Raw genomic sequence first — 25093 nt, forward strand, 5'->3', positions numbered from 1 at the left:
CAAAGTTAACCGTTCCTCGTGAATATTCGTCCCTCTGTGCGACTCTGTCGTTCGCGTTGCGGAAAAATCGACTCCGCGTGGAGATTCCCACTTGAAACGTTTTCCAAACGAAAAATCCAATTATTCGTCGAACCTTATCAAAGATACGAAACGGTACCACGCGGACGTGTGTTCCAGGATTTAACTATCGAGAATCGATTAAATTCTTGGAAACACTACACCCTTTTCCACTACCATGGAAGCTTTCCAACGGTGGTTCGACCAACCTGTTATTAAATCACCCCGAAAGCGCGCATTCACCCCTAGGGTATCTATTTCTAATAACGTTTACTCTGGCTTACTTTGCCAACCAGCCCCATTTCCTTTCACCGACAGTCTCGAACGTTTCGGGACGAATTTTCACCAATGGAAATGTTTCCACGGTACGGTATTGCGTTCCGTTCGTTCTTTCGCGAAATCTTGGCCAATATCGAGGGTAACGTTTCGTGAAAATAAACGAAAGTAGAATTCTACCCAAAGCGTGAGAAATTGTAAGTAAACGTGCAAATTTCGCAGAAACTCTCTGGTCTCGCGAAAGGTCGACGAGCCACCCCGATCGTAAAAAGAGACTCGGATGAGTCGTTACACGGGATTCGTTGTAAAATCGTTGTAAAATCGTTGTAAAATCGTCCACGCTCGAACCACTCTTGCTCTTCGGATATCACGGAACGTTGTATACGTTCCTGTTTGATTAACGTCGCGATCGAGGGTTCTGTAGCTACTTGAAATAAATAAAATGAAAAATCTATGCATTTTCCATCCGGTAATTTATATATTCAGATTCGACGTTTCCCGATCGTATCGCTTGTTTATGTAAAACAGCCGATGCATACTGCACTTGAATTTCTATAACGGTACAGGCTACTGTTTCTAACACACGTATTTTCAAATTATTGTAATTACTTTATGCTCGTCTTCTCGTTGCTATGTTGTACTTTCTTTCTCCCTTCAATTTTTAGTGTAAATATCAAACATAATTTCCTTCGACTATTCTCATTTGTACCGGTCCAGGTATCTTTGAATTGATCTACGAATATAGTTACACCACTTCTTCGATAATTGTCACCGAATATTGAGGGCACCGTTAATAATCGAGTAATTTAAAATAAAAATTGTAACCCCTTTGGTAGTTGTTGCGTAAACATTGTATTTAACCCTTTCCACTCGAGAGACGATCCTCGATCGCCACTTAATTCGGTGTACTTTCTCCAATTGGGAAACCCATTGTGTTTTGAAATTGAAATTAAAATTCAATTACACCTTTCTTGTAAGATAAATAAACATATGTATACGAAACGTTGAAATAAAAATATTCCATTTTAAATGAATTACACGATTCGAAGGATTTCATTGAGGTGTTGGTTTCTAGTAGCAGAGAAGCTTCGAGCTCAAAGGGTTAATCATCTCATTGCATCGTACCAATGGAATATACCCTTCAAAGTGAATAAATTAATTAATCGAATAGAGTACAAGTAACAAGTATTGCGATAATTCGTGTATCGTGATAATACACTATCGAAAGAGTCGGGTTGATTCTCGTTGTAAACGTTGTATCTCAAAGTGAAAAGGTAGAAAGGACTAAAATCGGATCGGGTAGGGGAAGCTCGTAGCTAAGGAAGAGGAGCGAAGGCACAGTCTGTTGACTCGGAATTTCAGAGGACCTCTGAAAATTCCAGGATCACGGCCGAACGCCATTACTCGGAGGAAAGGAAGTAATTGTGTGGTAATGAGGGTCAGAGTCGTGAGAGACTCTTGGTTGCGAGTCCGTGGCAAGATCGGTGACCTTTACCCTCTCCTCTCCTCTCTCTCTCTCTCTCTCTCTTTATTCATCTTCTTCGACCGTCTCTCCTTTTGCTTTCACGCTGCCCTAAATGCGGTAGCTCCGAACCGATCGTTCCCATCGTATCGAGTCGAGCGGATCGAGGAGACCTCGATCGAACTCGACTCCTCTCACGATGACAAATTGCATCGGTCCCCGACCGCTTTATCTCTAACGGCGATTATCCGACGCGATATGGATTTGCATGAATCGAATTTCCGTGGGTCACGATCCGAGAAAGCGTGATCCTTATTCACGCTGCCTGGCTGCCTCGTGATACCGAGAGAGAGAGAGAAAGAGAAAGAAAAAGAGTGAGTGAGAGAGAGAAGCAGAGAGATAGACTAAGTGAGTGAGTGAGTGAGAGAGAGAAGCAAAGAGACAAACTAAGTGAGTGAGTGAGTAAGAGAGAGAGAGTAAGAGAGAGAGAGAGAGAGAGAGAGAGAGAGAGAGAGAGAGAGAGAGAGAGAGAGAGAGAGCCATAGAAAATATATTAACACGATGGCTACGAGGAGCTGCCCTTTCTATCGACACTCGGGTGCAACGACCTCCGTTTGTTTCGGAAGTGTACACGGAACGTGGATACATCAAATCGGATGGCAATAACGTTGTCCCGGCGAAGCATCGTGTTTCGTTCGTCGATTTCCCTCGCTTCTGCCCGGTTAACTCCGGAAAACGAAGAAAGAGCGCGTCTGTTTACTTTCGAAATCGCTCGTTCCGCCGCATAACCGTGAACCGAGAATAAAAGTCAACCAACGGTGACTGGTCGGTGGGTTTTCCCCCGAAGCGTGGATATTATTTTTTTTTTCTTTTATTCAGCGACGATTCTCGATTCGGAGGGTCGAAAAATTTGCGAGACATTCCCATCGACCGTTGGTTCCTTCGCTAGAGAGATTTTCGTCCGTGTGCAATACGACGAGAGTCGGCAAAGGGGGGACACACCCGGTCAAAGTGCTGGATTATTTACTTTTCTGGCTATTAATGTTTCATAGTGCAGCGCAATCGTCGTTGGTCCCGAAGGGAGGGCGGTCAGTTGATTGGCACAAAGTACGTCGCTCGCCGCGCTAAATCGAATCGGGCGCATTTGGTGCAAAGCTCCTTTTTAATGGTAATACCGTGCCAACCGTCTCCCAGCGATGTCAATGGCGGGTGTGATCCACGGTTAGAGCGTGTCTAATTGACATAGACGAACACGAGCCCGTTCACCGTGTACAAAGCTATTTACGGCCGATGTCTACCGATGAGAGATTCCGTGTCTATTTTTCGACGATTAAAATCACTCGCGAAAGGTAAATCGAGAAACGAATCGACGACAATGAGATTTCGAGGGTATTTCGCGAAACACGTTTCGCCTTGACGCGGGAGGACGGTGAAATGCAACTGAAATACTTGGACGCAAACACATTTACACGAATACGGTACTACGTCCGTCCCGTCTTCTTCGTTATTCTCGTTTCCAGGACTTCCTGCGACGTTAATAGAATTTCCACGATGGAAAATGTATTCGGAGAGCCGAGAGTTCTCTTCTTCCCGGGCAACAATAGACCGGGTAGAGTCGATCGCGCTTGCGCGAATTATTACGAGTGGCGCTATAAATGCGAAATCCACGGGCGGTAACAGCGCGACGAGTTCGTCGGTAAACAATTAACCATGTCGATTTCTCGTATTTCAGGACGCGTCGATATTTGTTCAAATTGTGGCGTTAAAAATACTCGATAGTTTATCGGTACACTTTGTATTTTGCAGCATCGCTCACATTGGTAACGTTGGTTAAAAGTTGACCATCATGTCGGTTTTCGATATTTGTTCAAATTGTGGCGTGAAAAATACTCGATAGTTTATTAATACACTTTGTATTTTGTAGCATCGCTCACATTGGTAACGTTGGTTAAAAATTGACCACTATATCGGTTTTCGATATTTAAGGATACCTTGATATTTGTTCAAATTGTAGCATGAAAAATACTCGATAGTTTATCGGTACACTTTGTATTTTGCAGCATCGCTCACATTGGTAACGTTGGTTAAAAGTTGACCATCATGTCGGTTTTCGATATTTGTTCAAATTGTGGCGTGAAAAATACTCGATAGTTTATTAATACACTTTGTATTTTGTAGCATCGCTCAAATTGGTAACGTTGGTTAAAAATTGACCACTATATCGGTTTTCGATATTTAAGGATACCTTGATATTTGTTCAAATTGTAGCATGAAAAATACTCGATAGTTTATCGGTACACTTTGTATTTTGCAGCATCGCCCACATTGGTAATGTTGGTTAAAAGTTGACCACTATATCAGTTTTCGATATTTAAGAATACCTCGATATTTGTTCAAATTGCGGCGTGAAAAATACTCAATAGTTTATCGGTACACTTTGTATTTTATAACATTGCTCACATTGGTAACGTTAGTTAAAAATTGACCGTCATGTCGGTTTTCGATATTTAAGGATACCTCGATATTTGTTCAAAATGTAGCGTGAAAAATACTCGATAGTTAATCGGTACACTTTGTATTTTGCGTACGAAAAAAATCGTGTTTCATTTTCACCAAAAAAAAACTAAAAAAAAAAACAACAAAATAACTTTCCAAACAACCCAACACATAGAACGTACAAAATTCATAAAAAATGGTGTACTTATCTTAGGGTAAATTTCTCCCCCAAAATATGAACACGTATTTCCAAAGCATCTCGTGCAAAAGCTTCTCATCACCACTGCAACATTTTTTGCATACGACGCAAATTCCTCCCCCGAAGTATGAACACGTATTTCCAAAGCATCTCGTGCAAAAGCTTCTCATCACCACTGCAACATTTTTTGCACACAATGCAAATTTCTCCCACGAAGTATGAACACGTATTTCTGGAACACCTCGTACGTAGAAGCTTGTCTTGCCACCCTTGAACAATTCACCCCTACGCGCATTTACGAATCACCCTGTACGGAGGAAACGAAAAAAGGAAAAGGTAAGTAAGAGAGAAAGAGAAAGAGAGAGAGAGAAAGAGAGAAGTTCGTCCTGGAAAAAGGACGCCGACTGCTACGCAGCTGACTGACAACGAGATCGGCGAAGTAGTCGATTTAAAAGGCTGCCGGTGGCTATTTCTTGCGCGTTTTGGAGCTAAAGAGCAAAGAGCGACCGGTAGGTACCCGAAGAACTATATAGTCGGCAGATGGCACGCGCTGGGGCCTCGAACCAGACCCTTCCGGTCCCTCGAGAGGTCTCTCGAGGGCCCAGCCTTCTTTCTTCGGGGGGTCGCGCGCGATTATCGTCGGTAAAGCCACGCTACCACCGACTTGATCGAGATCCCTGTGAAACTACGGGAACACGAGACCGTTCGAGCGTTTATTTCCCGTGTCCCGTGAAATCCTATTTTTCGCAACTCGATTCTCGTTCGCGGTTCGGGGCGTTTGCATTGGGAATCGTTCCGCGAACGACGACGGTGAGGATAACTCGATCCAGATACGAGCGGAAAGACACCATCCATCGATGAAAAACGATAACCACGGACGTAAACGAGGCGTGAATCTTGATTTATACACGGAATTGGAAGAGCTCTCGCGCGAAACGAACGGTGTACAAAGACTCGAAACGAGAGAGTGGGTCGCTTCGATCGCCAATCGGAGAGAACCGTGGCGAGACGGGTGGTACGAACGCGAGTGGAAAATATGGAAAAGAATGTTAACCGCTCGATGAAGAATCTCGGATGAGAATGATCGTTATCGATTAAGGGACCGAGAGACAACTGACCGTAGCTACAACGATCAGAAACGAAGGTTGTGGCGATCGTGGTGGTACGAATGTGTGTTGAAAATATGGAAAAGAATATTAACCGCTCGATAAAGAATCTCGGAAGAGAATGATCGTTATTAATTAAGGGACCGAGAGACAACTGACCGTAGCAACAACGATCAAAAACGAAGGTTGTGGCGATCGTGGTGGTACGAATGTGTGTTGAAAATATGGAAAAGAATGTTAACCGCTCGATAAAGAATCTCGGAAGAGAATGATCGTTATTAATTAAGGGACCGAGAGACAACTGACCGGAGCAACAACGATCAAAAACGAAGGTTGTGACGATCATGGTGTTACGAACGCGTGTCGAAAATATGGAAAAGAATGTTAGTCTCTCGATAAAAAATTTCGAAAAAGAATGATCGTTGTCAATTAACCCATTTGCATCCAAGCGTGGAATAATTATGTATCGACCACTTTAAATAATTCCACGAAAATTAATTCATTTCAATTTGAATAAATTTATTCTATGTATAAAAAAATATTTGTTCTTACTTCTTTGTAAAAAAAAGAAAAATGTAAAATGCGATATTTGCTATATAATATTGTGTATTGATCGTTTCAAACGGTATATTGTTAATAAACTTCATAAATAATTTTGATGCTCGTTACTGCACGTACGATCAATCGCTCGCGGTGATACGGGTCAGTCGGTTGAACGTCGCTGATATTTGAACGCGGCAGCTTAAGCAGACCGATGATGCAAATGGATTAAGGGACCGAGGCAAATGACCGTAGCAACAACTATCAGAAAGGAAGGTTGTGGCTCGGTCTGCAACCGTGGCGATCGGGGTGGTACGAACGCGTGTCGAAAATATGGAAAAGAATGCCAGCTGGTCGATGGAGAATCTCGGAAGAAAATAATCGTTATCAATTAAGGGACCGAGAGACAACTGACCGTAGCAACAACGATCAGAAACGAAGGTTGTGGCGATCGTGGTGGTACGAATGCGTGTTGAGAATATGGAAAAGAATATTAACCGCTCGATGGAGAATCTTGGAAGAAAATAACTGTTATCTATATTATATATAATATATATCTATATTAAGGAACCGAGAGACAACTGACCGTAGCAACAACGATCAGAAACGAAGGTTGCGGCGATTGTGGTGGTACGAACACCATGTTGGAACATCATACTTTCCATGTTGAAAATATGGAAAAGAATGCCAGCTGGTCGATGGAGAATCTGGGAAGAAAATAATTTTTATTCATTAAGAAACCGAGAGACAACTGACCTTAGCAACAACGATCAGAAACGAAAGTTGTGGCGATCGTGGTGGTAGGAACACCATGTTGGAACACCGTGCTTTCCATGTTGAAAATATGGAAAAGAATGTTAGCCACTCGATAAAGAATCTCGGAAGAAAATAATCGTTATCAATTAAGGAACCGAGAGACAACTGACCGTAACAACAACGATCAGAAAGAAAGGTTATGGCTCGGTCTGCAACCATGGCGATCGGAATGGTACGAACGCGTGTCGAAAATATGGAAAAGAATGTTAGCCACTCGATAAAGAATCTCGGAAGAAAATAATCGTTATCAATTAAGGAACCGAGAGACAACTGACCGTAGCAACAACGATCAGAAAGGAAGGTTGTGGCTCGGTCTACAAGGCGGTTCACCGAGCCTGTTGATGCGCTCGTCCGTGTAATTGGATGCACAACGCCGGCGGTAATTCGTTCGAAACGCGTACCAAGCGAAGAATAAACTCGGGCAGAGGTACCTAGGTCGTTTCGCCGCTGGTCAGCCAATTTTCCATTTCTTATTCTCTCTCGTCGGCTGTGAATCACCGTCTTTTCATTTCAGCAAAGGAACGCGCTTCGACTCTTCCCTTCGTTCGTACGGCAACCTCTCCGGCTTCGTTCTTCCTGTCTTCCCTTTCTCTCGAGATTAAAGGCGAAGATTTCGCGTATAAAGTAACGTCGACGTTAATGGTCCCACGATAACCGGGTAAGGTAACAACGTTAAACGTAATCGGTTTTGCATACCGTGATACATATATATATATATATATATATATATATATATATATATATATATATATATATATATATATCTATGTATGTATATATATACGTTGGAAACTTTACCGCCGTAAAGATAAAATGTCGGACGGTTCCTCGTACACGGTAGAAAAATAATCCCGGGCCTCGTCGAGCCGGCGAACCACCACCACGGAGGAGGAGGAGGAGGAGGAGGAGATTTTCTGGCAAAGAATCGCGAACGAGATCGGATCCACTCTCCTCGCTTCTGTCGCTTCGAAGAGCAGGTGCGCCATGCATCACGGAAAACCAGTCTTTTTCTTATTGATCTTGCTTCTGCCCTTTGGACCGCCACCAATCCCACCTGCCGATCACGTGGTTTCCTCGAGCCACTCTGCCGAGCACACAATTTACCTCTCGATATACCACGCTCTTACAAAACATCTTATACAATTTTCGACGGGTAAGTCGCCGTGACGGCGAAGAAAAAAAAAATTGGAAAAAAATGAAATGGCTAGAGATTCGTTATGGACGCGGGTATTTCTAAACGCAAATAGCGTACCTGGTTCGCTCAGGCACACGTGAATCTTCATTCGTACACAGTCGAATCCCGAAAATCCAAACGAGTTGTTTCTCGTGAGAACGAAATTTCGATTGTTTCTCCTGTAGGTTGTACACTCGTTCGAAATTATCTCGTCGATATCGACTGCGTGTATTATTACAGAGTATCGACTGTGAGCTTCGATGATTCTTTTCTCTCTCTCTCTCTTTTCTTAAGTAGCGTCCGATCCGTCGAATCGATCAAAAGTTTTCGTTCGAACGCGCTCTACCGGTTGCTAAACGAGGACAATTTGTTCCCGTGGAACAACCGCCGTTTAAAATTCGTCAACAGGTACCATCGATCTTTCACGGTTTAAACGGTGCATCGATGAAAGCGCGTGTCAACGTCGCGTGGTTGTCCTCGCTTCGTAACGAGGGTTCGTCTTCTGAAAGTAAAAGAGGATCATCCATCGTTCCGGGGTATCGATCGTGTACACAGAGTTCGATAGTTTTTCGAGAAGGTTGAAACGCTAGTTAAATTAAACTCCGTACGAACGAACGAGATCGTGTTAAGTAGCATCAACTGCGCGCGTCAACCTCGCGTAGTTGTAGCGTTTGTCTTCTGAAAGAAAAAGAGAATCATCCATCGTTCCAGGGTATCGATCGTGTACACAGAGTTCGATAGTTTTTCGAGAAGGTTGAAACGCTAGTGAAATTGAACGCAAAGCAACGTTAAATTAAACTCCGTACGAACGAGATCGTGTTAAGTAGCATCAACTAGGCGTGTCAACCTTGCGTGGTTGTAGCGTTCGTCTTCTGAAAGTAAAAAAGGATCATCCATCGTGTACACAGAGTTCGATAGTTTTTCGAGAAGGTTGAAACGCTATCTAAATTGAACGCAAAGTAATGTTAAATTAAACTTCGTACGAACGAGATCGTGTTAAAGAGCATCAACTATGCGTGTCAACCTTGCGTGGTTGTCCTCGTCGTAACGAGCGTTCGTCTTCTGAAAGAAAAAGAGTATCATCCATCGTTTCAGAGTATCGATCGTGTACACAGAGTTCGATAGTCTTTCGAGAAGGTTGAAACGCTATATAAATTAAACGCACGGTAACGTTAAATTAAACTCCGTACGAAGGAACGAGATTGTGTTAAGTAGCATCAACTGCGCGTGTCAACCTCGCGTGATTGTAGCGTTCGTCTTCAGAAAGTAAAAAAGGATCATCCATCGTTCCAGAGTATCGATCGTGTACACAGAGTTCGATAGTTTTTCGAGAAGGTTGAAACGCTAGTTAAATTGAACGCACGGTAACGTTAAATTAAACTCCGTACGAAGGAACGAGATCGTGTTAAGCTGCATCAGCTGCGCGAAGGAAAGCCAGATCTTTCGTTAGTTTTCGCTACGTGTGATCGTAGCTCGTAATCCGTGGGCGTTCCTCGGCAATTTGTAATCCAATATGATCAATCGAGCGAATGCACCGAAGCCGCCGCGTGCATACGCGTCGATCGTCGATACCGAACTCGAAGCTTTTTGCAAGGTGTCCGATTGAGGACCACCTGTCGGTGTTGTTTGCCGGCTGATGACAATTTGCCGAACATCGGAGAAAGCAAACCCGTACGCACGCACTGGCTGGCTCGAGAGTCTGCGCGCGACCGTTAATAGCGATTCGAGGCGCGCCTACTCGCGTAACGATACGCCAGGTATGCGAACCGCTTATCCGCTAGGGACCGAGCCGACGTGTACCTACACGTAACGACGTGTACGTGCACGTGTCCCTACGAAAGTTTCTCCCATCGACGCGGTACGTATCCGACCGAAACCGTTCCCCTCTACATTTTCATCAACCGCGCGATTCCATCGATTCGCGTTCCGGTAACGAGCGACAAACATCGAAGATATTGTTTCTCCCGTTGCAACGCGTAACGGAACAATTCGAGAAATGGACAGACGGACGCGAAGGGAACGAAACGAACGAGGGAAACGAACGATGGTGGTGTGTACAACGCGCGAACCAAAGCGTGGAATCGCAACCCGGTCCCGTGATTTTTCAGAACGACCAAGTTCTCCACGAGGGAAGTAATAACCCTGACGGTGTGCTCGCGCAAAGCAACCCGACCAAAAAATGGAAAGAAAGCGGAAAACGGGGAAACGGAAAGCTCGAAGGAAAACAAACGAACGGTCGTTGCTCGTGCGACAAACACTGTCCTGCTTCTATTCTGTACATCTACCCATCAGGTGGGGGGAAAAAGGGTAAAAGGGACTCCGATGATTACTGCTGACCCACATCCTGTTCCTTGAACAATGCTTTCGCTTTTTCTCGGTTATCTCGCGGTGGAAAGTTTGCGAGAAAAAAAAAAAAGAAAAGAAAGAAAGAAAAGAGAAGAAAAGGAAGGGGAAAAAACCGCGTCTTCGTGGCTTTTCTACTCGTTGGCACGAAAACGTGTCGTTTAGGGTGCGCGGTGTGTGTATACTCGAACGAGAAGAGAACGAGAACGCGGTGTATTTCAATCCGTGAACAATGACGATTCGGTGAATTGCCACGTTTCGCGTTTCCGTAAAGGCATTCGATTAATGGGAACCGAGTCACCTTTTCTTCGTTCATTTCCTATCTATGGTAGATCCATCGAGGTGGAAAATAATCTTACTCCTGGTAATGTAATTGGAGCGAACAATAAAGACGTGTTCGCGAGCACGGGTGTAACGCATGCGGGGAACTGCAGTCACGCGAACACGATAAGAACAAGATCGCGAAGGAGTGTGACAAATTTTACGAGGTCACGGCATAGATTCCAAACTAAGGACTACTTGGTGCTCCGCGGTCTGTTCTACTTTCCATTTATCGATCGAAATTCGTACGTCGAAATATGTCTTAGATCAACGCGAACGCAGGACGCTCACGTAGCTGTACAGCGTTTTCAACGAGAATCGTATATTCAACACTTTTATTTTGCAAAAATCACTCACCAATGTGATAACATAGGAAAAATTACACTTATTACAGACACAATCATTGTTTACAGTAAAAAATTCAAAATACGATACACATCGTTACAAACCACCTCCTCGAAAAACTCGAAACGAACATCGCGCGAAATACGTATGCACGTATTACGAAAACGCGCGATACGTTAACATTTATGGATTTGTACTTGTGGACAGACTTTTCGAACGAACGTGCTTTATGGAAATTTCGTCAGAACTCATCCTCATCGTCCGTATACTCGCTTTCCTCTATAATTCTTGTGATCTCGTCGTCGTGTTCTTGTAATTCGTCATCCGACAAATGCGAATCACCTTCCATAAACTTGGCAAACCTAAAAATACGTGTACTTCAATTACGATACACGTATAACGGGCATAATCGTTTATACTTGTCGTTCACACCGCCAAAATGTTTCTGTACAATAACCTTATGGGATCCTTTAATTTTAGTATTGTCTTCCACGAATTACATTTGGGGCTAGCGCAGTATCCTTTCAGCTCGTTTAACGCTTTATGAGTTTCCCTTATACCGTCTTTACGATATTCGTCCTCGGTTAATAACTTTCTTCTTTCAGGAAACATATTCTTCCTGATTTGAAACAGGTATACATATAACGTACGCGCTCGGGTTTTTAAATTAAATTTTTACTACTACTACTACTACTATTACTACTACTACTACTACTACTACTACTGCTGCTGCTGCTACTATCATTATCATTACTATCGCAATTACTACTACTTTCGTTTAAATATTAAAACCATCGATATCCTATTCGAAACAAATTAAACCATTTGAAAATGAAACCAAGTATCAAAGACATACGTATATTGCACTCATAACAAAGACATTTCGATAAAATATATGCAAAACTTGGACAAAAACAAGGCAACGTTACACTTATTTTACATAATATTTCTATCGAATTTACAATAAAATAAAAAAGTGCTTCTAGAAATAATCGAATTGTAGTTTATTCAAACAAATAAAATATAATTACAGTTATTCTTGATAAATTAAACAAAATTATAATATTTAAGACACCTTTGTGCAGTAACGACCGAACCGTTCGAAGTATGTAACATTTAATAAGTTTTACAAGCTTTAAATAAAAAGTAATACAGTGTTACTTTTATTCGTACAAAACTTCATTATACTAGCTATTAACTCTCTTATGAAACGTTTTTCGATACTTAACAACGTTATTACTGCAGACGAACCAAACTTACCAATAATTCCTTCCTTTTAGAAGTAAACCAACGGGAAAATTATGAAGGAGAATAATTACGATACAACAGAAAAATGTTGCTTCGCGAAAGTAACTGCTATAATACATTGTAATTAATCCCCCTATCTAAATAAACAAAATTAGCCATAGATTAAATCACATTTTGGAAACATCGCATTGTTAGCCTTAACTGATATATAAGCTGTACAGACCTGTAAAAACCATTCGATAAGCTTTTTAGTTCTTGCATTTGTGACTGGACCGAAACGATAGCAAACGGCGCAGCTGATAACAGATGTTCCTAAGATATACCACAAGACGCATTCTTTGTATTGTACCGCAATCAGGTGCATGTTTTCCCATAATGCTTGTAGAAGATAAAAACTCATTGTCCAACCAGTGGCAACCATCAAATACATAACTTTACCCTTCAATTATATGCATGTATTAACCTTATGAAAATAAATTTTTCAAACCAGGTATCCACAAAATGTTTAAGAAGATAGTTTACCCTTGGTAATAGTTTGCTAGCAAAATATACTAATATTATAATCGAGGTAGTAATACCAAGCACGACACCGCATAAGTAGTAAAATAATGGATTTCCACTTAATTTGCGCGCGCTCCAATATACCGTAGCACCTAGCACCATTAACATTAATTTGAATGCGTCGACACCTATGAATGTGGGAATGCAATCCGTTTAAAAATTTTATAATAAATGTGTAATAATTTAGTTTATCGTTACACTCACGTGTCTCCGTTATATTTATCGTATATTTGTGCACATTAGAAGGATATACATACACGCCTATACATATATCCTCGAACGGATTGATTTTCAATCTATTATCCTTTTTTGTATTAAACAAATTAAAGCGCCAAGATCGTTGATTTTCATCGTGCTTTTCTACAACTTCTCGTGGAGTTTTTCCATCGTAAAGATCATAATTATCTATAATTGTATTTAAGTGTATCTACAATTTAACAAAATACTATCACTGCGACACTATACGAATTTTATCTATGTGTTATGAATTAATCTAGAGCATTGCTTCTTACGGTTAAACTTTTCCACATGTGTATCAAATATTTTGTGTTGGCATTGTGACAAAATATTTGTAATCCAGGTTTGTCGTTTTCAAAAACATCTTCCGGTTTTAAAAAATGTACTGGAAAGTGCCAAGAAAAATAATTGAATTGCACGAACATGAAAAATACGTGTATTTACAATATTTGTATCGGACCAATTTTTATATTAAATTTTATAATAAATACTTATATATTATTGGATAAATGCATTCTATAAAAATAAAAAATATTAAGTAGAAATAATCGTTCGTATTTCTGAAAATACATTGAACTTAATTGTTTTAAAAACATCATATTATGAATCTAGAAATATTACGATATGACATAAATAGTGATTTTTTTCCTATTAGTTCTAAAATTTCTGATAATAATAAAGTCGGTAAATTCACGAATGCAAAGTGTATAGGTTAGTATTACTTACTTGATGCCGTCGATGCACAAAAATAATTACACATGAGTAAACATATAATTACACTTAACGAATGAGTTATTCTACGATCCATTTTATTGGTCACATAAGTTACGATCACTCTAATTTTCTATTTAATTTAAGAATTTACGTACACGACTAGGACATTGTGAATTTAGCGTTTCGTTATTTGAAATTCGAGTATCGAGATACAAGTACGTCAGAGAATATACGATATTCGTCGAACTTGATATTTCCAAACTTCAGACAACTTAAAAGTAGCGGGAACCTAACAGTGGTTTAAAACTAGGTTTTACCCCGGATTATAAATACTTATGAGGGAGAACTACAACTCTACACCTAAATTTTAAAACAATGTTTTAACTGCCATCTAGGTAAATAAAATTTGTCGCGAACTAAAATTCAATATGACCATTCATAAGCGATAATTTAAATTATATTTTATACAATTTATTATTTTATATAATTAAGACTACATTGAATTTTAGTTCAAAAAAAATTTTATTCACCTAGGGCTTAGGTCCCAAAAATTAAAACATTATTTAAAATATTAAATATGTATATAGTCCGTTCAACGAAAAAATCAGCAGATGCAAACAAATGCACGTAGGTGATCAATGCATCTTCAATGTGAATTAAGTGATTATCACGTGAACATTTTGTTTATATTTTTTGTCTCGTTTCGTTGGGTTAACTGTAATATTGTAGTCTTCTGCTTATGAGTCAATTTATCACAATACAAGGTATGTTGGTATCATATTTAGAATAATCTTATTGCATAAATATTTTTTAACCAGTTACCTTAAAAATTAGTTTTAAGTTAATTTATTATTATATACGATTACAATTACGATTAAAAAAATGTTATGTTACGAATATGAATTTTTAATACGAATTATATCTATTTCTATAAATTATAGTTGGGCAATGTGGAAATCAAATTGGTTCGGCATTTTGGCCTTTGGCATTACACGAGTATGGTGTACAAACAACAAATACTGCTGTCAATTTACTAAAAACGCAACATAATTATGCCAAGAATGCAAATGATCTATATGATGCATTTCATAGTTTCTTTTCAATACCTGATAACTCACACGATATATCTTTCAAGACTATAGCTGATTTAAGAAAAGCAAAAGTTAAAGCTAGGGTATATTATTTAAATTACAATAATTCTATTACACGGAAATTATCTGTGGTGTATAGACTAATAGATTGCATAAATTTCTTGTCATCTAGGCAGTCTTAATAGATATGGAAGATAGTGTCATAGCAGGATTGAAAAATGGTCCCTTACACAATTTATTCGATGAAACTTGTATGGTGACAAATTATCCAGGATCTGCAAACAACTGGTAATTATTTGTTTAGATTTAATTTTGTAGAATTTTTCCTTACTTTTGCAACTTTTAAATGAAAGAAAAAACAAAAATAATTACAAATGTAATTTTCAGGGCTGTTGGTTATTGTACTCATGGTAGTGAATATCATGATAAATTAGAAGAGAGTATAAGGCATACTGTAGAAAAATGTTGTCACCTACATGGTTTTTTAATTATGCATTCCCTTGGAGGAGGTACTGGTTCTGGATTAGGAACAGCCACTTTGAAGTTATTGGCTGATATGTATCCTAGAATAGACAGGTACTTTCGCAATATAAAAATGTACATGCTTTTTTTAACAATACATTAATTATAATTACAAGAATTTGATTCTACAATTAGACATTCAATGTTAGTAGTTACTCTTTTAGATTTGTATCTTGCATATATCCAACAGTTATACAAGATGTTGTTACGGCACCATACAATGCATTATTAGCAACACAAGAGCTTATAGAATATGCAACATGTGTATTTCCTGTTGAAAATACATCACTTTTAGATATATGTGCCTCACAATTGAACAAGAAAGAGAACATGGATCAGATAAATTACAATTTATCGTGCAAACCGTTTCAAGATATGAATAGTATTGTTGCAAATATGCTTCTTCATTTAACTAGGTAATTAATGACTCGAAGAATATTAATTCGTAATTGTATATAATAAAATTTCTTTTTAGCGGATCTCGATTTCCTGGTGTTTTAAATATGGATATGAATGAAATAGCGACAAATCTTGTTGTATATCCAAAACTACACTACATATTTAGCAGCGTTAGTCCAGTGGCTTTAACCGCGCCAAGAATATATAATATGCAAGGAAAAAAGTATGTGTAAACTTTAAATCTTATTACATTTAATAAAAAATATCCATATTTATGATTTTAAGGTTGCAAGATGAATTGTTTACCAATGCATGGTCACGAAACAATCAGTTGATCAAAGTAGATCCACAACAGTCGGGTTCTATAATTTTAAGCGCTGCACATATTGCAAGGGGGAATTGTTCTATGACCGATTTACAACGAAATATCAAAAGGTATTTGTGTTACAGCAATTTGCTTTTATGTCGTAAATTCAATCATCACCGTTGCGCAAACAATAACATTTACATTATTAGGTTTCAAGGTAAAGTTAAATTCACAGAATGGAGTAGAGAAGCTATGAAAGTTGGCTTGTGTTCCGTACCTCCAGCTGGACATTCAGCCTCTCTATTATGTCTTTTGAATTCATCCGCGATGTCGTCATTATTTAAAAATATCATAAAGCAGTTTACTACATTGTATAGGAGAAAGGTATATAATATCCACACTTTCTAAAGACAAAATCATAGGATTATATATTACAGGCACACGTATATCACTACACGCAAGTTCATGGTTTCGACGAAGCATATTTTGCCGACAGCAAGGAGACGATTACAAATTTAATTACACAGTATGCAGAACTAGAAAGAGGAAAGCAAATAGATATTTCTCGGCTGCAGATTATTTAATTATGTTTTAGCGATGCATTACTAAACTGTTAATAATACAAATTTATTTTGTTAATTCGATTTATATATATTTACAACGGAAAACATAATTTGATAAAAATAGTTTGTCCATTGACAATAAAATAATTGTATCGATTCATAAAGATTTATAATTTGCGCAAGTTCTTGCCAATAAATTTGAACATTTTGAATAGTTTAGAGACTGGTTATTTATGCATTTTGTGAAAAGCATTCCAAAGTCCTTTAAGGACCTAACATCTTTGGGCGTATTTGTAAATATCTTAAATTCGTCTCCATTTAGAATTCTATTCAATATTATTTTAACTGGCTGGTATCTGCGGTAAGCCAAATTCATCAACTAAAACACCGTCCTGAAAGAAATTTTAAAAATGTAATTTCATATTGTCATTAAAAAAATAAACTTTGAAATAAAATTACACGTATCGATGAAATATATTTTTAAGTACGAACCTTATTTCTCACAGAAGCAGCACCGGGTTCTTTATTAGGAGCACTAGGTGCTTTTATCGCATCATCCAAATAACTTGTATCCTCGTCTATACCTAAATCATCTCCAAGAGCTTCTAATTCAGCAGCCAATTCATCCTCATCTATATCTGGCATACCGTAACTACGACCCATTGCTTCTTGTACTTCGTCCGCTTGTTCCAACATGTCTGCCAGATCATCTTGAAGATCCTACACAATGTATTATCGATCGATAAAGAATCGAAAGTAAAGAAACACTGTAGAAAAAAAATAATTTCTCTGTCGATACCTCGATTTGATCTATATTAATGTTTTTAAATTCCTTCTGCATTTGTTTAACTCCTTCTTTCATAGTGATTACAGTTGTCTGAGTATCTTTTAATGTTTGAGTAGCATAGTTTGCTTGTTCCATGTTAAATGCCTGCTGACGCAAATTATCTACTTGCGCTTCATACATTTTCCGTTGTTTCAAAACACGTAACGCTTTAGCCTTAATGGCATTCTTCGCAGGACCTTCTCTCATTTTAACCATTTGATCTTTGTATTTCTTTAATTCTAGATCCAACTTTGCAATCTTCTTTTCCGCAGAATCCGCTCTACTGTCAACCTTCAAGAAACATCGATAATAATCAAGTACTCTTTAAACGATATAAATCGTAATGTAACCTCTTTGGTATTATAGTAGAAAATAACTCTTACCCCAGCAATACAATCTGTAATACTTGTAGGCGGTTCTTTAGGCTTAGCCCGTCCGAAAAGCCTATTCATTTTGTTGAATCAGGAAATAATGATGCAGAATACGATACTTGTAATTGTTATTTTTGCTTAAAATGTCAAACGTACTGATTCATTACTTCACAGTGGCGACACTCCCATAACTTGTTACATTAAAAATAAAGAACTACGACACACAATGGGTTGTTGTCTCCTCAATGTTATCGATCAATGTTAAATCTTTTTTCGCAGAAGAATGGGAATATTTCTTAATACCGTATTCAAAGCGATTTGAGACACAGTGAGCGATATTCAGCAATAATATTGTATGCAATTATATAGCAGTTTCTGCGCTTGCTCCGTATACTCCGGAAGTTGTCCTAATTCACGCGAATGGCCGCTAGATGACTGTACATCAACGATACATGTGTATCATTGAGCGTTGGGTACACGATGGTAGGAAATTCTTAAAAACCTGCAATATCTCTGTTTAATTCTCCCTAATTAATTAGTTACATCTATAAGTTAAGTATAAAACGTTTGTACCAGTATATTTAAATGTACTATCTTAGTATGTTAGTAAAGTAACAAATCAAAATGTTTAAGACTCATTAATGTATTTAACGCGTAATTTCAATTTAGTTTAAGTATTTATTTTTGATTTGATTTATGGATTGAAAGTGTGAAGCTAGGATTAGTTTTGTTTTAGTAAATATAATACAATAGTTACAGAATAGATTGGACGTTTTATTTTATGGGGGTCAGTGTTACACGATCTGAAATACCGACATCGTAAAATATCCGTGGTTCTGATATCTTTGTGCTTTTATTCTACGCACTCTGTACCTAAGTGATCTTTGATAATCGAGGAGCGTGTCTGGAATGTTGATCGAGATACGTTTTTAATAACGTTTAATTCTTCCTGGTAGAATCCGATTCGGATACTTGACGTTGCGGACCGCGAGATGTCGTCCATTTGCACCGGGAAGTCAAAAGGATAATCTGTATCCAGTTTTTTGAGATATTAGAGTAAGTAGAGAATTGTAAAGTAAAACAACTTTCTAACGTGTATGGTAGTTTGAATATGTTAACGAAATGAAACGAAGCGATTGTATCTCCGATGTACCGATGTATTTCGATGAATTCATTTGCAGTAACACCAGAAGTTATCGTCTTTTTCTTTGTTTACTTCCATTACCTGAACTCGATCCTATTTCATTGCTAAAACTACTGCGTGGGTCCTTTTACTTTTAATCTCGACAAAATTACTGGCTGTAGGATAATTAATCATTCGCAACACAACAATGAGAATATATTGAAAGATTAATATTGGGAAAAAGCGAAAATATTAATTAGAATCGAGTTCCCTCGCAAAAATTCATGGAAAGCATCGATTACCACAGATTTCCGCAATATATTGATGTTTAGGTATGATAATTATTAACTGTCGTAGGGCCATAGTTTGAAAAATTAATATATATATATATATACTCCCGAACAAGAATTCGGAAGCTGAATTGTTGTATCATCCCTAGTTAATTTATAAATATTTAGCAGAAAAAAGAATGAATAAATTAAATAATATTTTTGATTATTGGAAGGCAGAAAGGAAGTTTCTATTTGTTGGATAGTGTTATTGATCGCGTTTTAAATTAGTATTGCGGTCTATCCGAATGCCCAAAATTTTCCATGAAATATTCATTCGGAGTTACAAATCACGAGCAGTGTGGTCAGATTGAAGAATATTTACAAATTGTGCACGAATAGGAAATTGTTACTTACAAACGTATACAAGGAAACCTATTTTTTATGAATAATAAATAACGATTTATAAATAATTGATTTTTCAATATACTTTTGCAAGTAACAATTATTATTACACACGGTTTATGAAAAGAGAAATAAAGTACCAAAATAACGCGAGTTAATAATCGAATTGGTCTTTCGTTGTGTTTTTTGTACATTTAGAAATTCAGTCGCGTTACAAATAATTAACTTCGATCGATTAATTTCGTACGCGCCGTAGAGCGCGAGCTTTCCCACTCCACAGTCTTCAACGCACGATGCGCCAAGAAGTAGTTCTCACCGTGTTATCTTCTCCCACTCTTCCCAGTCGGCGATTTAGGGAATGAAATCTGGCCACATCGATCCCGACCACGTTCGCCGTAATAATGTACGCGTTGGCAACGATAACTCTATTACGGTAATAATAACAGGAATCGTTACGGTAATCAGCGACGTTACCGATGGTGCGTGCACGGTCGGTAACGTTTCACCGCTGGAACGCGATACTTGCGTACGGGCGTGGTATCGCGAATCAATATTTTCTCCATTTTTATCAAACTCGTCGATACGCGACGAATCGGTTCGATCGTCTCTCTCGTCGTTTGTATTTCCTAAACGAGTGCTTAAAAAAATGCACACTCGATAGAGTTCGCCTCTGTATCCACGAACGGTGGCGCCCTCGTTGGACTCGGCTCGTAAGTTTTTCAACGATGTCGGTACTCCCGAGTGGAAAATATTCTCAGTTTCGGGTCAGTCGAAATGTTCCAACGCTCGTGACGTCGTAACGAACGAAACTTAACGCGGATAATACTTTCCGCTACCGAAAGCTTCGAGGGAACGAGTTCTCCGCTCCGCCTTTGTCGACCGTGCCACCTCGATCGAACACAGTTTCGAAAAATCCCGTTCTCGAACGCGGAGGTCTCTCGTCGACGACACGTCGTTGCGCCGGTACTTCAGATCGCGCGACACCGTATCGAGAACAATCCATTCTCTCGTATTCGATTCTTCGGTGCTCGGACGGCTACGTCTTATTTCCAGTGCGCGTTCGTCGGTAGGTAACCAATGGGAGGGGGGTGGGGGGTGTGTCGGTTTAAATTCGCGGCGTTAGCGAGTAACGCTACCGCGTGAGCGCGGCGATTGAAAATTGCGTCGCTCGCGGCTAGCGCTCGGCGTAACTGTAGCTGGGCGTTCGAGGGGGCGGTGGTGGGCGGTGGTGGTGGTTTTCGCTGGTATCCGACGGCCAGCGGCGGTGGCGGCGGTGGCGGCGGCGGCGGTGGTGGCGGTGGCGGTGGCGGTGGCGGTGGTGTCGGACGCGCGTGCGTGACCGACGTCGCCGCGCGACGCAGCAGCGACGTTAGCGACGAGGACGAGGACGTGGACGAGGACGAAGCGGCGGGCCGAAGATCGCCGAGTGCACGGCTACGCGGAGAGACTTCGGCTGGTATGGTGTGGGCCGCAGCACGGGCACAGTGTTCCAAAAGTCGGCACGACGCACGAACCGCGTTACGCGCCGCGACGCAGAGCCACGAAGCCGCGTCTCGTCGGTGGTCACCGATCGAGCTTAGTCAGGGAACGCGGGCAGCCGCCGTCGCCAGCCGGTCGTCCGATTCGCGAGCCTGTCCGAGCACCCACGGTCACGGGTAGTCCGCGACGGAGTCGTGGCGCGCGGAACGTCGTTACGCGTAGAGCAGTGCCGCGGAAGCAGACCAGTACGCGACGTAACCAGTGCGTAAAATATGCGAGAGACCGCCGATAAGACGCGGCGGTAGTAGTCACCGAGCACCGTGGACGAGGAGAACTCCGATCGCTCGAGCCGCGCGAGGGTTCTCGGCGGTGAAGAAATTTTTGGCTCGCGGTCGCACGGGTCTCGCGACTCGGCCAGGAGAATCCGTGCCAGCCCAACTGGCGCGTTCGTCGCGCACAGCAGTGTCCGTACGGTGGTCCGTGTGTGCGCGTCGACGCGCTTCGTCGGCTTCGCGGTGATCGAGCGAGAAAAGCAGCCCACCGATCGTCGCCGACCACCGGGGCCGGGAAACGGTCGCGATCGACGTACGCGGTAAGATCCGATGGTGCCCGAAACGTTCGCGGCCCTCTACGTCGGGAGTCTGTGTCCAGTGATGTACTCGTAGTGTCGCGACGAGGAACGAACCACCGTTGGGGGTTTCGAGAGTCGATTCGAAGCCAGTTTTCGCGGAGTGCGCGAACCACACCGAGGAGAGAGAGAGAGAGAGAGAGGGAGCGAGCGAAGAGAGAGAAAGAGAGAGAGAGAGAAAGGGAGAGAGAGAGAGAGTGAGAGAGCGCTTTCACGGGAGAATTTCCGCGAGTAACCGTACCTCGTAGGAACCCGGAACGGGAGTAGAGAAGAGACCGGAAGGTAAATTATGTTCGTCGTATTCCACGAGTGAGAACACCCGAGGAAGCAAGGAGGCCTCGCGCGTACCAGAGTTCTCCCCGGGCGATGAACGTCCTCGACGGAGCGGTTGATAATACCCGATAACGGGGGAGAATGCTACGGGAAGAACAAAGTCGCTGCCGAATTACCCGGGGGCGACGCGTCGTTAGCGTAATTTAATCGATTCCGAGCATCGTCACCGAGCCGTCCCATCCCGAACCTAGCGATCGGTGGTGAAACAAACGGAACAAGAGAAGCAAGAAGAAGAAGCAGAAGAAGAAGAAGAAGAAATACGACTGGAGGAAAGGGAAGAGGAAAATAGAACAGGCACCGTCAGCATCGCGATCGCTGCACCATCATCATCATCATCGTCGTCGTCGTCGTCGTCGTCGTCGTAACTGTCGGGAAGGATCGAACGCATCGGGAGTAGTCGACCGCCGCAGCTTCCGGGATTCGTGGGTGTTTTTACGCGTTACGGCGTGGATCGATAGGTGTCTCGCGAGCTCGGTTCGCGGCTGGTCGAAGACGTTTCGCGTTCGTCGCGCGTAGCGTGGACGCCGTGCACGGGTATCGTATCTCTGTATCGCGTTAGCGACGAACGGTTGGGCGGTTCGATCGGCGAGTAGGAGCCCGGCGATTTATGGGTGACTATAGCGCCGCGGCGAGCCTCTTCTCGAACGTGTTGTCCGCGACGACGACGAAATCGTCGATCGGTGCCGGTGGTAACCCGACCGCCGTCAGCGCCAACAACGCCGTAACCGTGACGACCTCGACGATGCAGGACGACCTCTTGATCGAGAAACAAACCGCCGGGAAACCCGCGCCGCTCTCGCCGAGCGGCGCCCTGGAAACGGTACCCGGTCAAGAGAAGCAGAAGGACGCGGTCGAGGTCGAGAGTATCGCTATCGCCTCGACGACGCCCTCCGTCGTCGAGAAGGAGATCGGTTGCAACCCGGCCGGTACCGGTCTACAGGCGTTCACCGATCCGTCGCGCGTACCGAGTCTCTGGTCGGCGCCCGAGGACACCGGGCTTCACGCGTTACCGGTAAACGGATCCATCGCGGCGTTTCAGAACTTTCCGAGCGGTGGCCCGGCCGGTTTGTTCGCCGGTACCGGGCCGACCGTATCGACGGGCACGCGTCGCGCGATCACGGCCAGCCATAATTTCCCGCAACAGCACGGGAACGCCGGCGCGCCGACCAACAGACACGGTCTCCAGGTCGCCTCCACTCAGCAACAGCAGCAACAGCAACAGCAGCAACAGCAACAGCACCAACAACAGCAGCAACAGCAACAGCAGCAACAGCAACAGCAGCAACAGCAGCAACAGCAACAGCAACAGCAACACCAGCAACAGCAGCAACAACCACCGGCGACGTCGCATCCCGGTGTTTACTTACCGGGGAAAGGTTACGCGGCCTGGTCCGGCGGGCCCCAAGCGCCCCAACAATGGGCTGCCGGTCCCCAGGCGACCGCTGTCGCGAATCCGGGTCTGTCACCGTGGAGCCGTGGCAGATCGGTACCGAATCTTCCGCCACTGCACTCGTCGTTGCACGCGGCTACCGCCGCGGCGGTCGCTGCTGGCCTCCAAGGGAGGAAACCGAGTCCCACGTTTCCCGGTCATCCGGGACCACCGGCTCATCCGTCTTGCATCAGTCCGGTGAAGTTTCGTAGGAGTACCTCGTATCCGGGTAAGGGGAACATATACGCGCCCCAACCCGCGCCCACGTTCGAGGTCACAGCCGCCGAGGACAGGGACTTGCTCCAGTTGCCACCGTTTCAGCAGGTAGGTAAACCTTTCATCGTTCTCCGGGTGGATTTGTGTGTGTGTGTGTGGGGGGGGGGGCTTTTTTTTTTTTTTTTTTTGTTCTTGTTGGGGACGTTTCGGGAGGGAGAGTAACGGTTGTTGTTTTCCTGTGGATATCGGGAGGGGGAAACTCGGTCATCGTTTTCGCGTGGAAACTCGGGGAGGGGCACGCTCACAGCTCTCTCGAGGAAATTTCTGGGGAGGGAAAACTCGGTCGGGGTTCTACCGAGGAAATTCGGAAATTGTGAACACGCGGTTGTGTAATAGTTTTTGCGAGGAAATTCAGGCCGGGGAAAAAGTCACGGTTGTTGTTTTCTCGGGGAAATTCGGAAATTGTGAAGAAGCTGTTGTAGTTTTCTCGAGGAAATTTAGAGAGGAGGAAAAGTCGCGGTTGTAATTTTCTCGGGGAAAATTTGGGAGAGGAAAATGGAAATTCATTGTGATAGTTTTCTGGAGGAACTTTAGAGAGGGGAAAAGCCACGATTGTAGTTTTCTCGGGGAAATTCGGAAATGGTGAACAAGCTGTTGTAGTTTTCTCGAGGAAATGTAGGGCAGGGGAAAAGTCACTGTTGTAGTTTTCTGGGGGAAAATGGAAATTCACTGTGGTAGTTTTCTGGAGGAACTTTAAAGAGAGGGAAAAGTCACGGTTGTAGTTTTATCGGGGAAATTCGGAAATTGTGAAGAAACAGTTGTAGTTTTCTCGGGGAAATGTAGGGCGGAGGAAAAGTCACGGTTGTAGTTTTCTCGGGGAAAATGATAAACCATCGTTGCAGTTTTCTCGAGGAACTTTAGGAGAGGGGGAAAGCCACGGTTGTGGTTTTCTCGGGGAAATTCGGAAATGGTGAAGAAGCTGTTGTAGTTTTCTCGAGGAAATTTAGGGTAAGGAGAAAATTTGGAAGAGGAAAATCCACGGTTGTAGTTTTCTCAAGGAACTTTAGGGAGAGGGAAAAGTCACGGTTGTAATTTTCTCGGGGAAAATCCACGGTTGTAGTTTTCTCGAGGAAATTTAGAAAAGGGAAGCGTACGGTTGTAATTTTCACGAGGAAATTTAAGGAGGGGGAAAAATCACGGTCGTAGTTTTCTCGAGAAAATTTGGAGAAGGGGGAAA

General features: G+C 42.1%; 4 protein-coding genes and 1 long non-coding RNA gene across 10 annotated transcripts in view; 2 read left to right on the plus strand and 3 right to left on the minus strand.

Moving 5' to 3' along the window:
- Positions 1-3936: 3936 nt before the first annotated feature.
- On the minus strand, positions 3937-8796 carry LOC143146300 (uncharacterized). Its single transcript, XR_012991889.1, has 3 exons — positions 8205-8796; positions 7751-8036; positions 3937-4797 (listed from the first exon to the last, which is right to left on the minus strand). It is a non-coding gene; the product is annotated as an uncharacterized LOC143146300 (long non-coding RNA).
- Positions 8797-10846: 2050 nt separating this feature from the next.
- On the minus strand, positions 10847-14070 carry Nemp (Nuclear envelope integral membrane protein). The gene is made up of 8 exons (XM_076309809.1): positions 13908-14070; positions 13457-13566; positions 13149-13371; positions 12906-13072; positions 12607-12822; positions 12396-12520; positions 11593-11754; positions 10847-11497 (listed from the first exon to the last, which is right to left on the minus strand). The coding sequence occupies exons 1-8, from the start codon at positions 13987-13989 to the stop codon at positions 11377-11379; spliced, it is 1206 nt and encodes a 401-aa protein (XP_076165924.1). The 5' UTR covers positions 13990-14070; the 3' UTR covers positions 10847-11376.
- Positions 14071-14523: 453 nt separating this feature from the next.
- Positions 14524-17221, plus strand: LOC143148570 (tubulin epsilon chain). 6 transcript variants are annotated; one of them, XM_076315047.1, is made up of 9 exons: positions 14524-14659; positions 14837-15069; positions 15159-15274; positions 15374-15583; positions 15673-15924; positions 15984-16130; positions 16193-16342; positions 16424-16598; positions 16652-17221. In XM_076315047.1, the coding sequence occupies exons 1-9, from the start codon at positions 14635-14637 to the stop codon at positions 16796-16798; spliced, it is 1455 nt and encodes a 484-aa protein (XP_076171162.1). In that variant the 5' UTR covers positions 14524-14634; the 3' UTR covers positions 16799-17221. The 6 variants fall into 6 exon arrangements, with proteins under 6 accessions (XP_076171162.1, XP_076171171.1, XP_076171134.1 ...); XM_076315056.1 differs by having other exon boundaries at positions 15374-15562; XM_076315019.1 differs by having other exon boundaries at positions 16193-16598.
- Vps60 (vacuolar protein sorting 60) lies at positions 16616-18363 on the minus strand. The gene is made up of 4 exons (XM_076315077.1): positions 17987-18363; positions 17577-17894; positions 17270-17497; positions 16616-17169 (listed from the first exon to the last, which is right to left on the minus strand). The coding sequence occupies exons 1-4, from the start codon at positions 18053-18055 to the stop codon at positions 17119-17121; spliced, it is 666 nt and encodes a 221-aa protein (XP_076171192.1). The 5' UTR covers positions 18056-18363; the 3' UTR covers positions 16616-17118.
- A 2873-nt stretch (positions 18364-21236) lies between these two features.
- Orb2 (cytoplasmic polyadenylation element-binding protein orb2) overlaps positions 21237-25093 on the plus strand; it is a 183531-nt gene continuing 179674 nt past the window's right edge. Inside the window, exon 1 of the mRNA XM_076309508.1 lies at positions 21237-23964. Coding sequence (XP_076165623.1) covers positions 22819-23964 — 1146 coding nt within the window. The 5' untranslated portion in view covers positions 21237-22818. The remainder of the gene's footprint in view (positions 23965-25093) is intronic.

This window comes from Ptiloglossa arizonensis, chromosome 1 (genome assembly GCF_051014685.1).
Source record: "Ptiloglossa arizonensis isolate GNS036 chromosome 1, iyPtiAriz1_principal, whole genome shotgun sequence".
Lineage (NCBI taxonomy): Eukaryota > Metazoa > Arthropoda > Insecta > Hymenoptera > Colletidae > Ptiloglossa > Ptiloglossa arizonensis.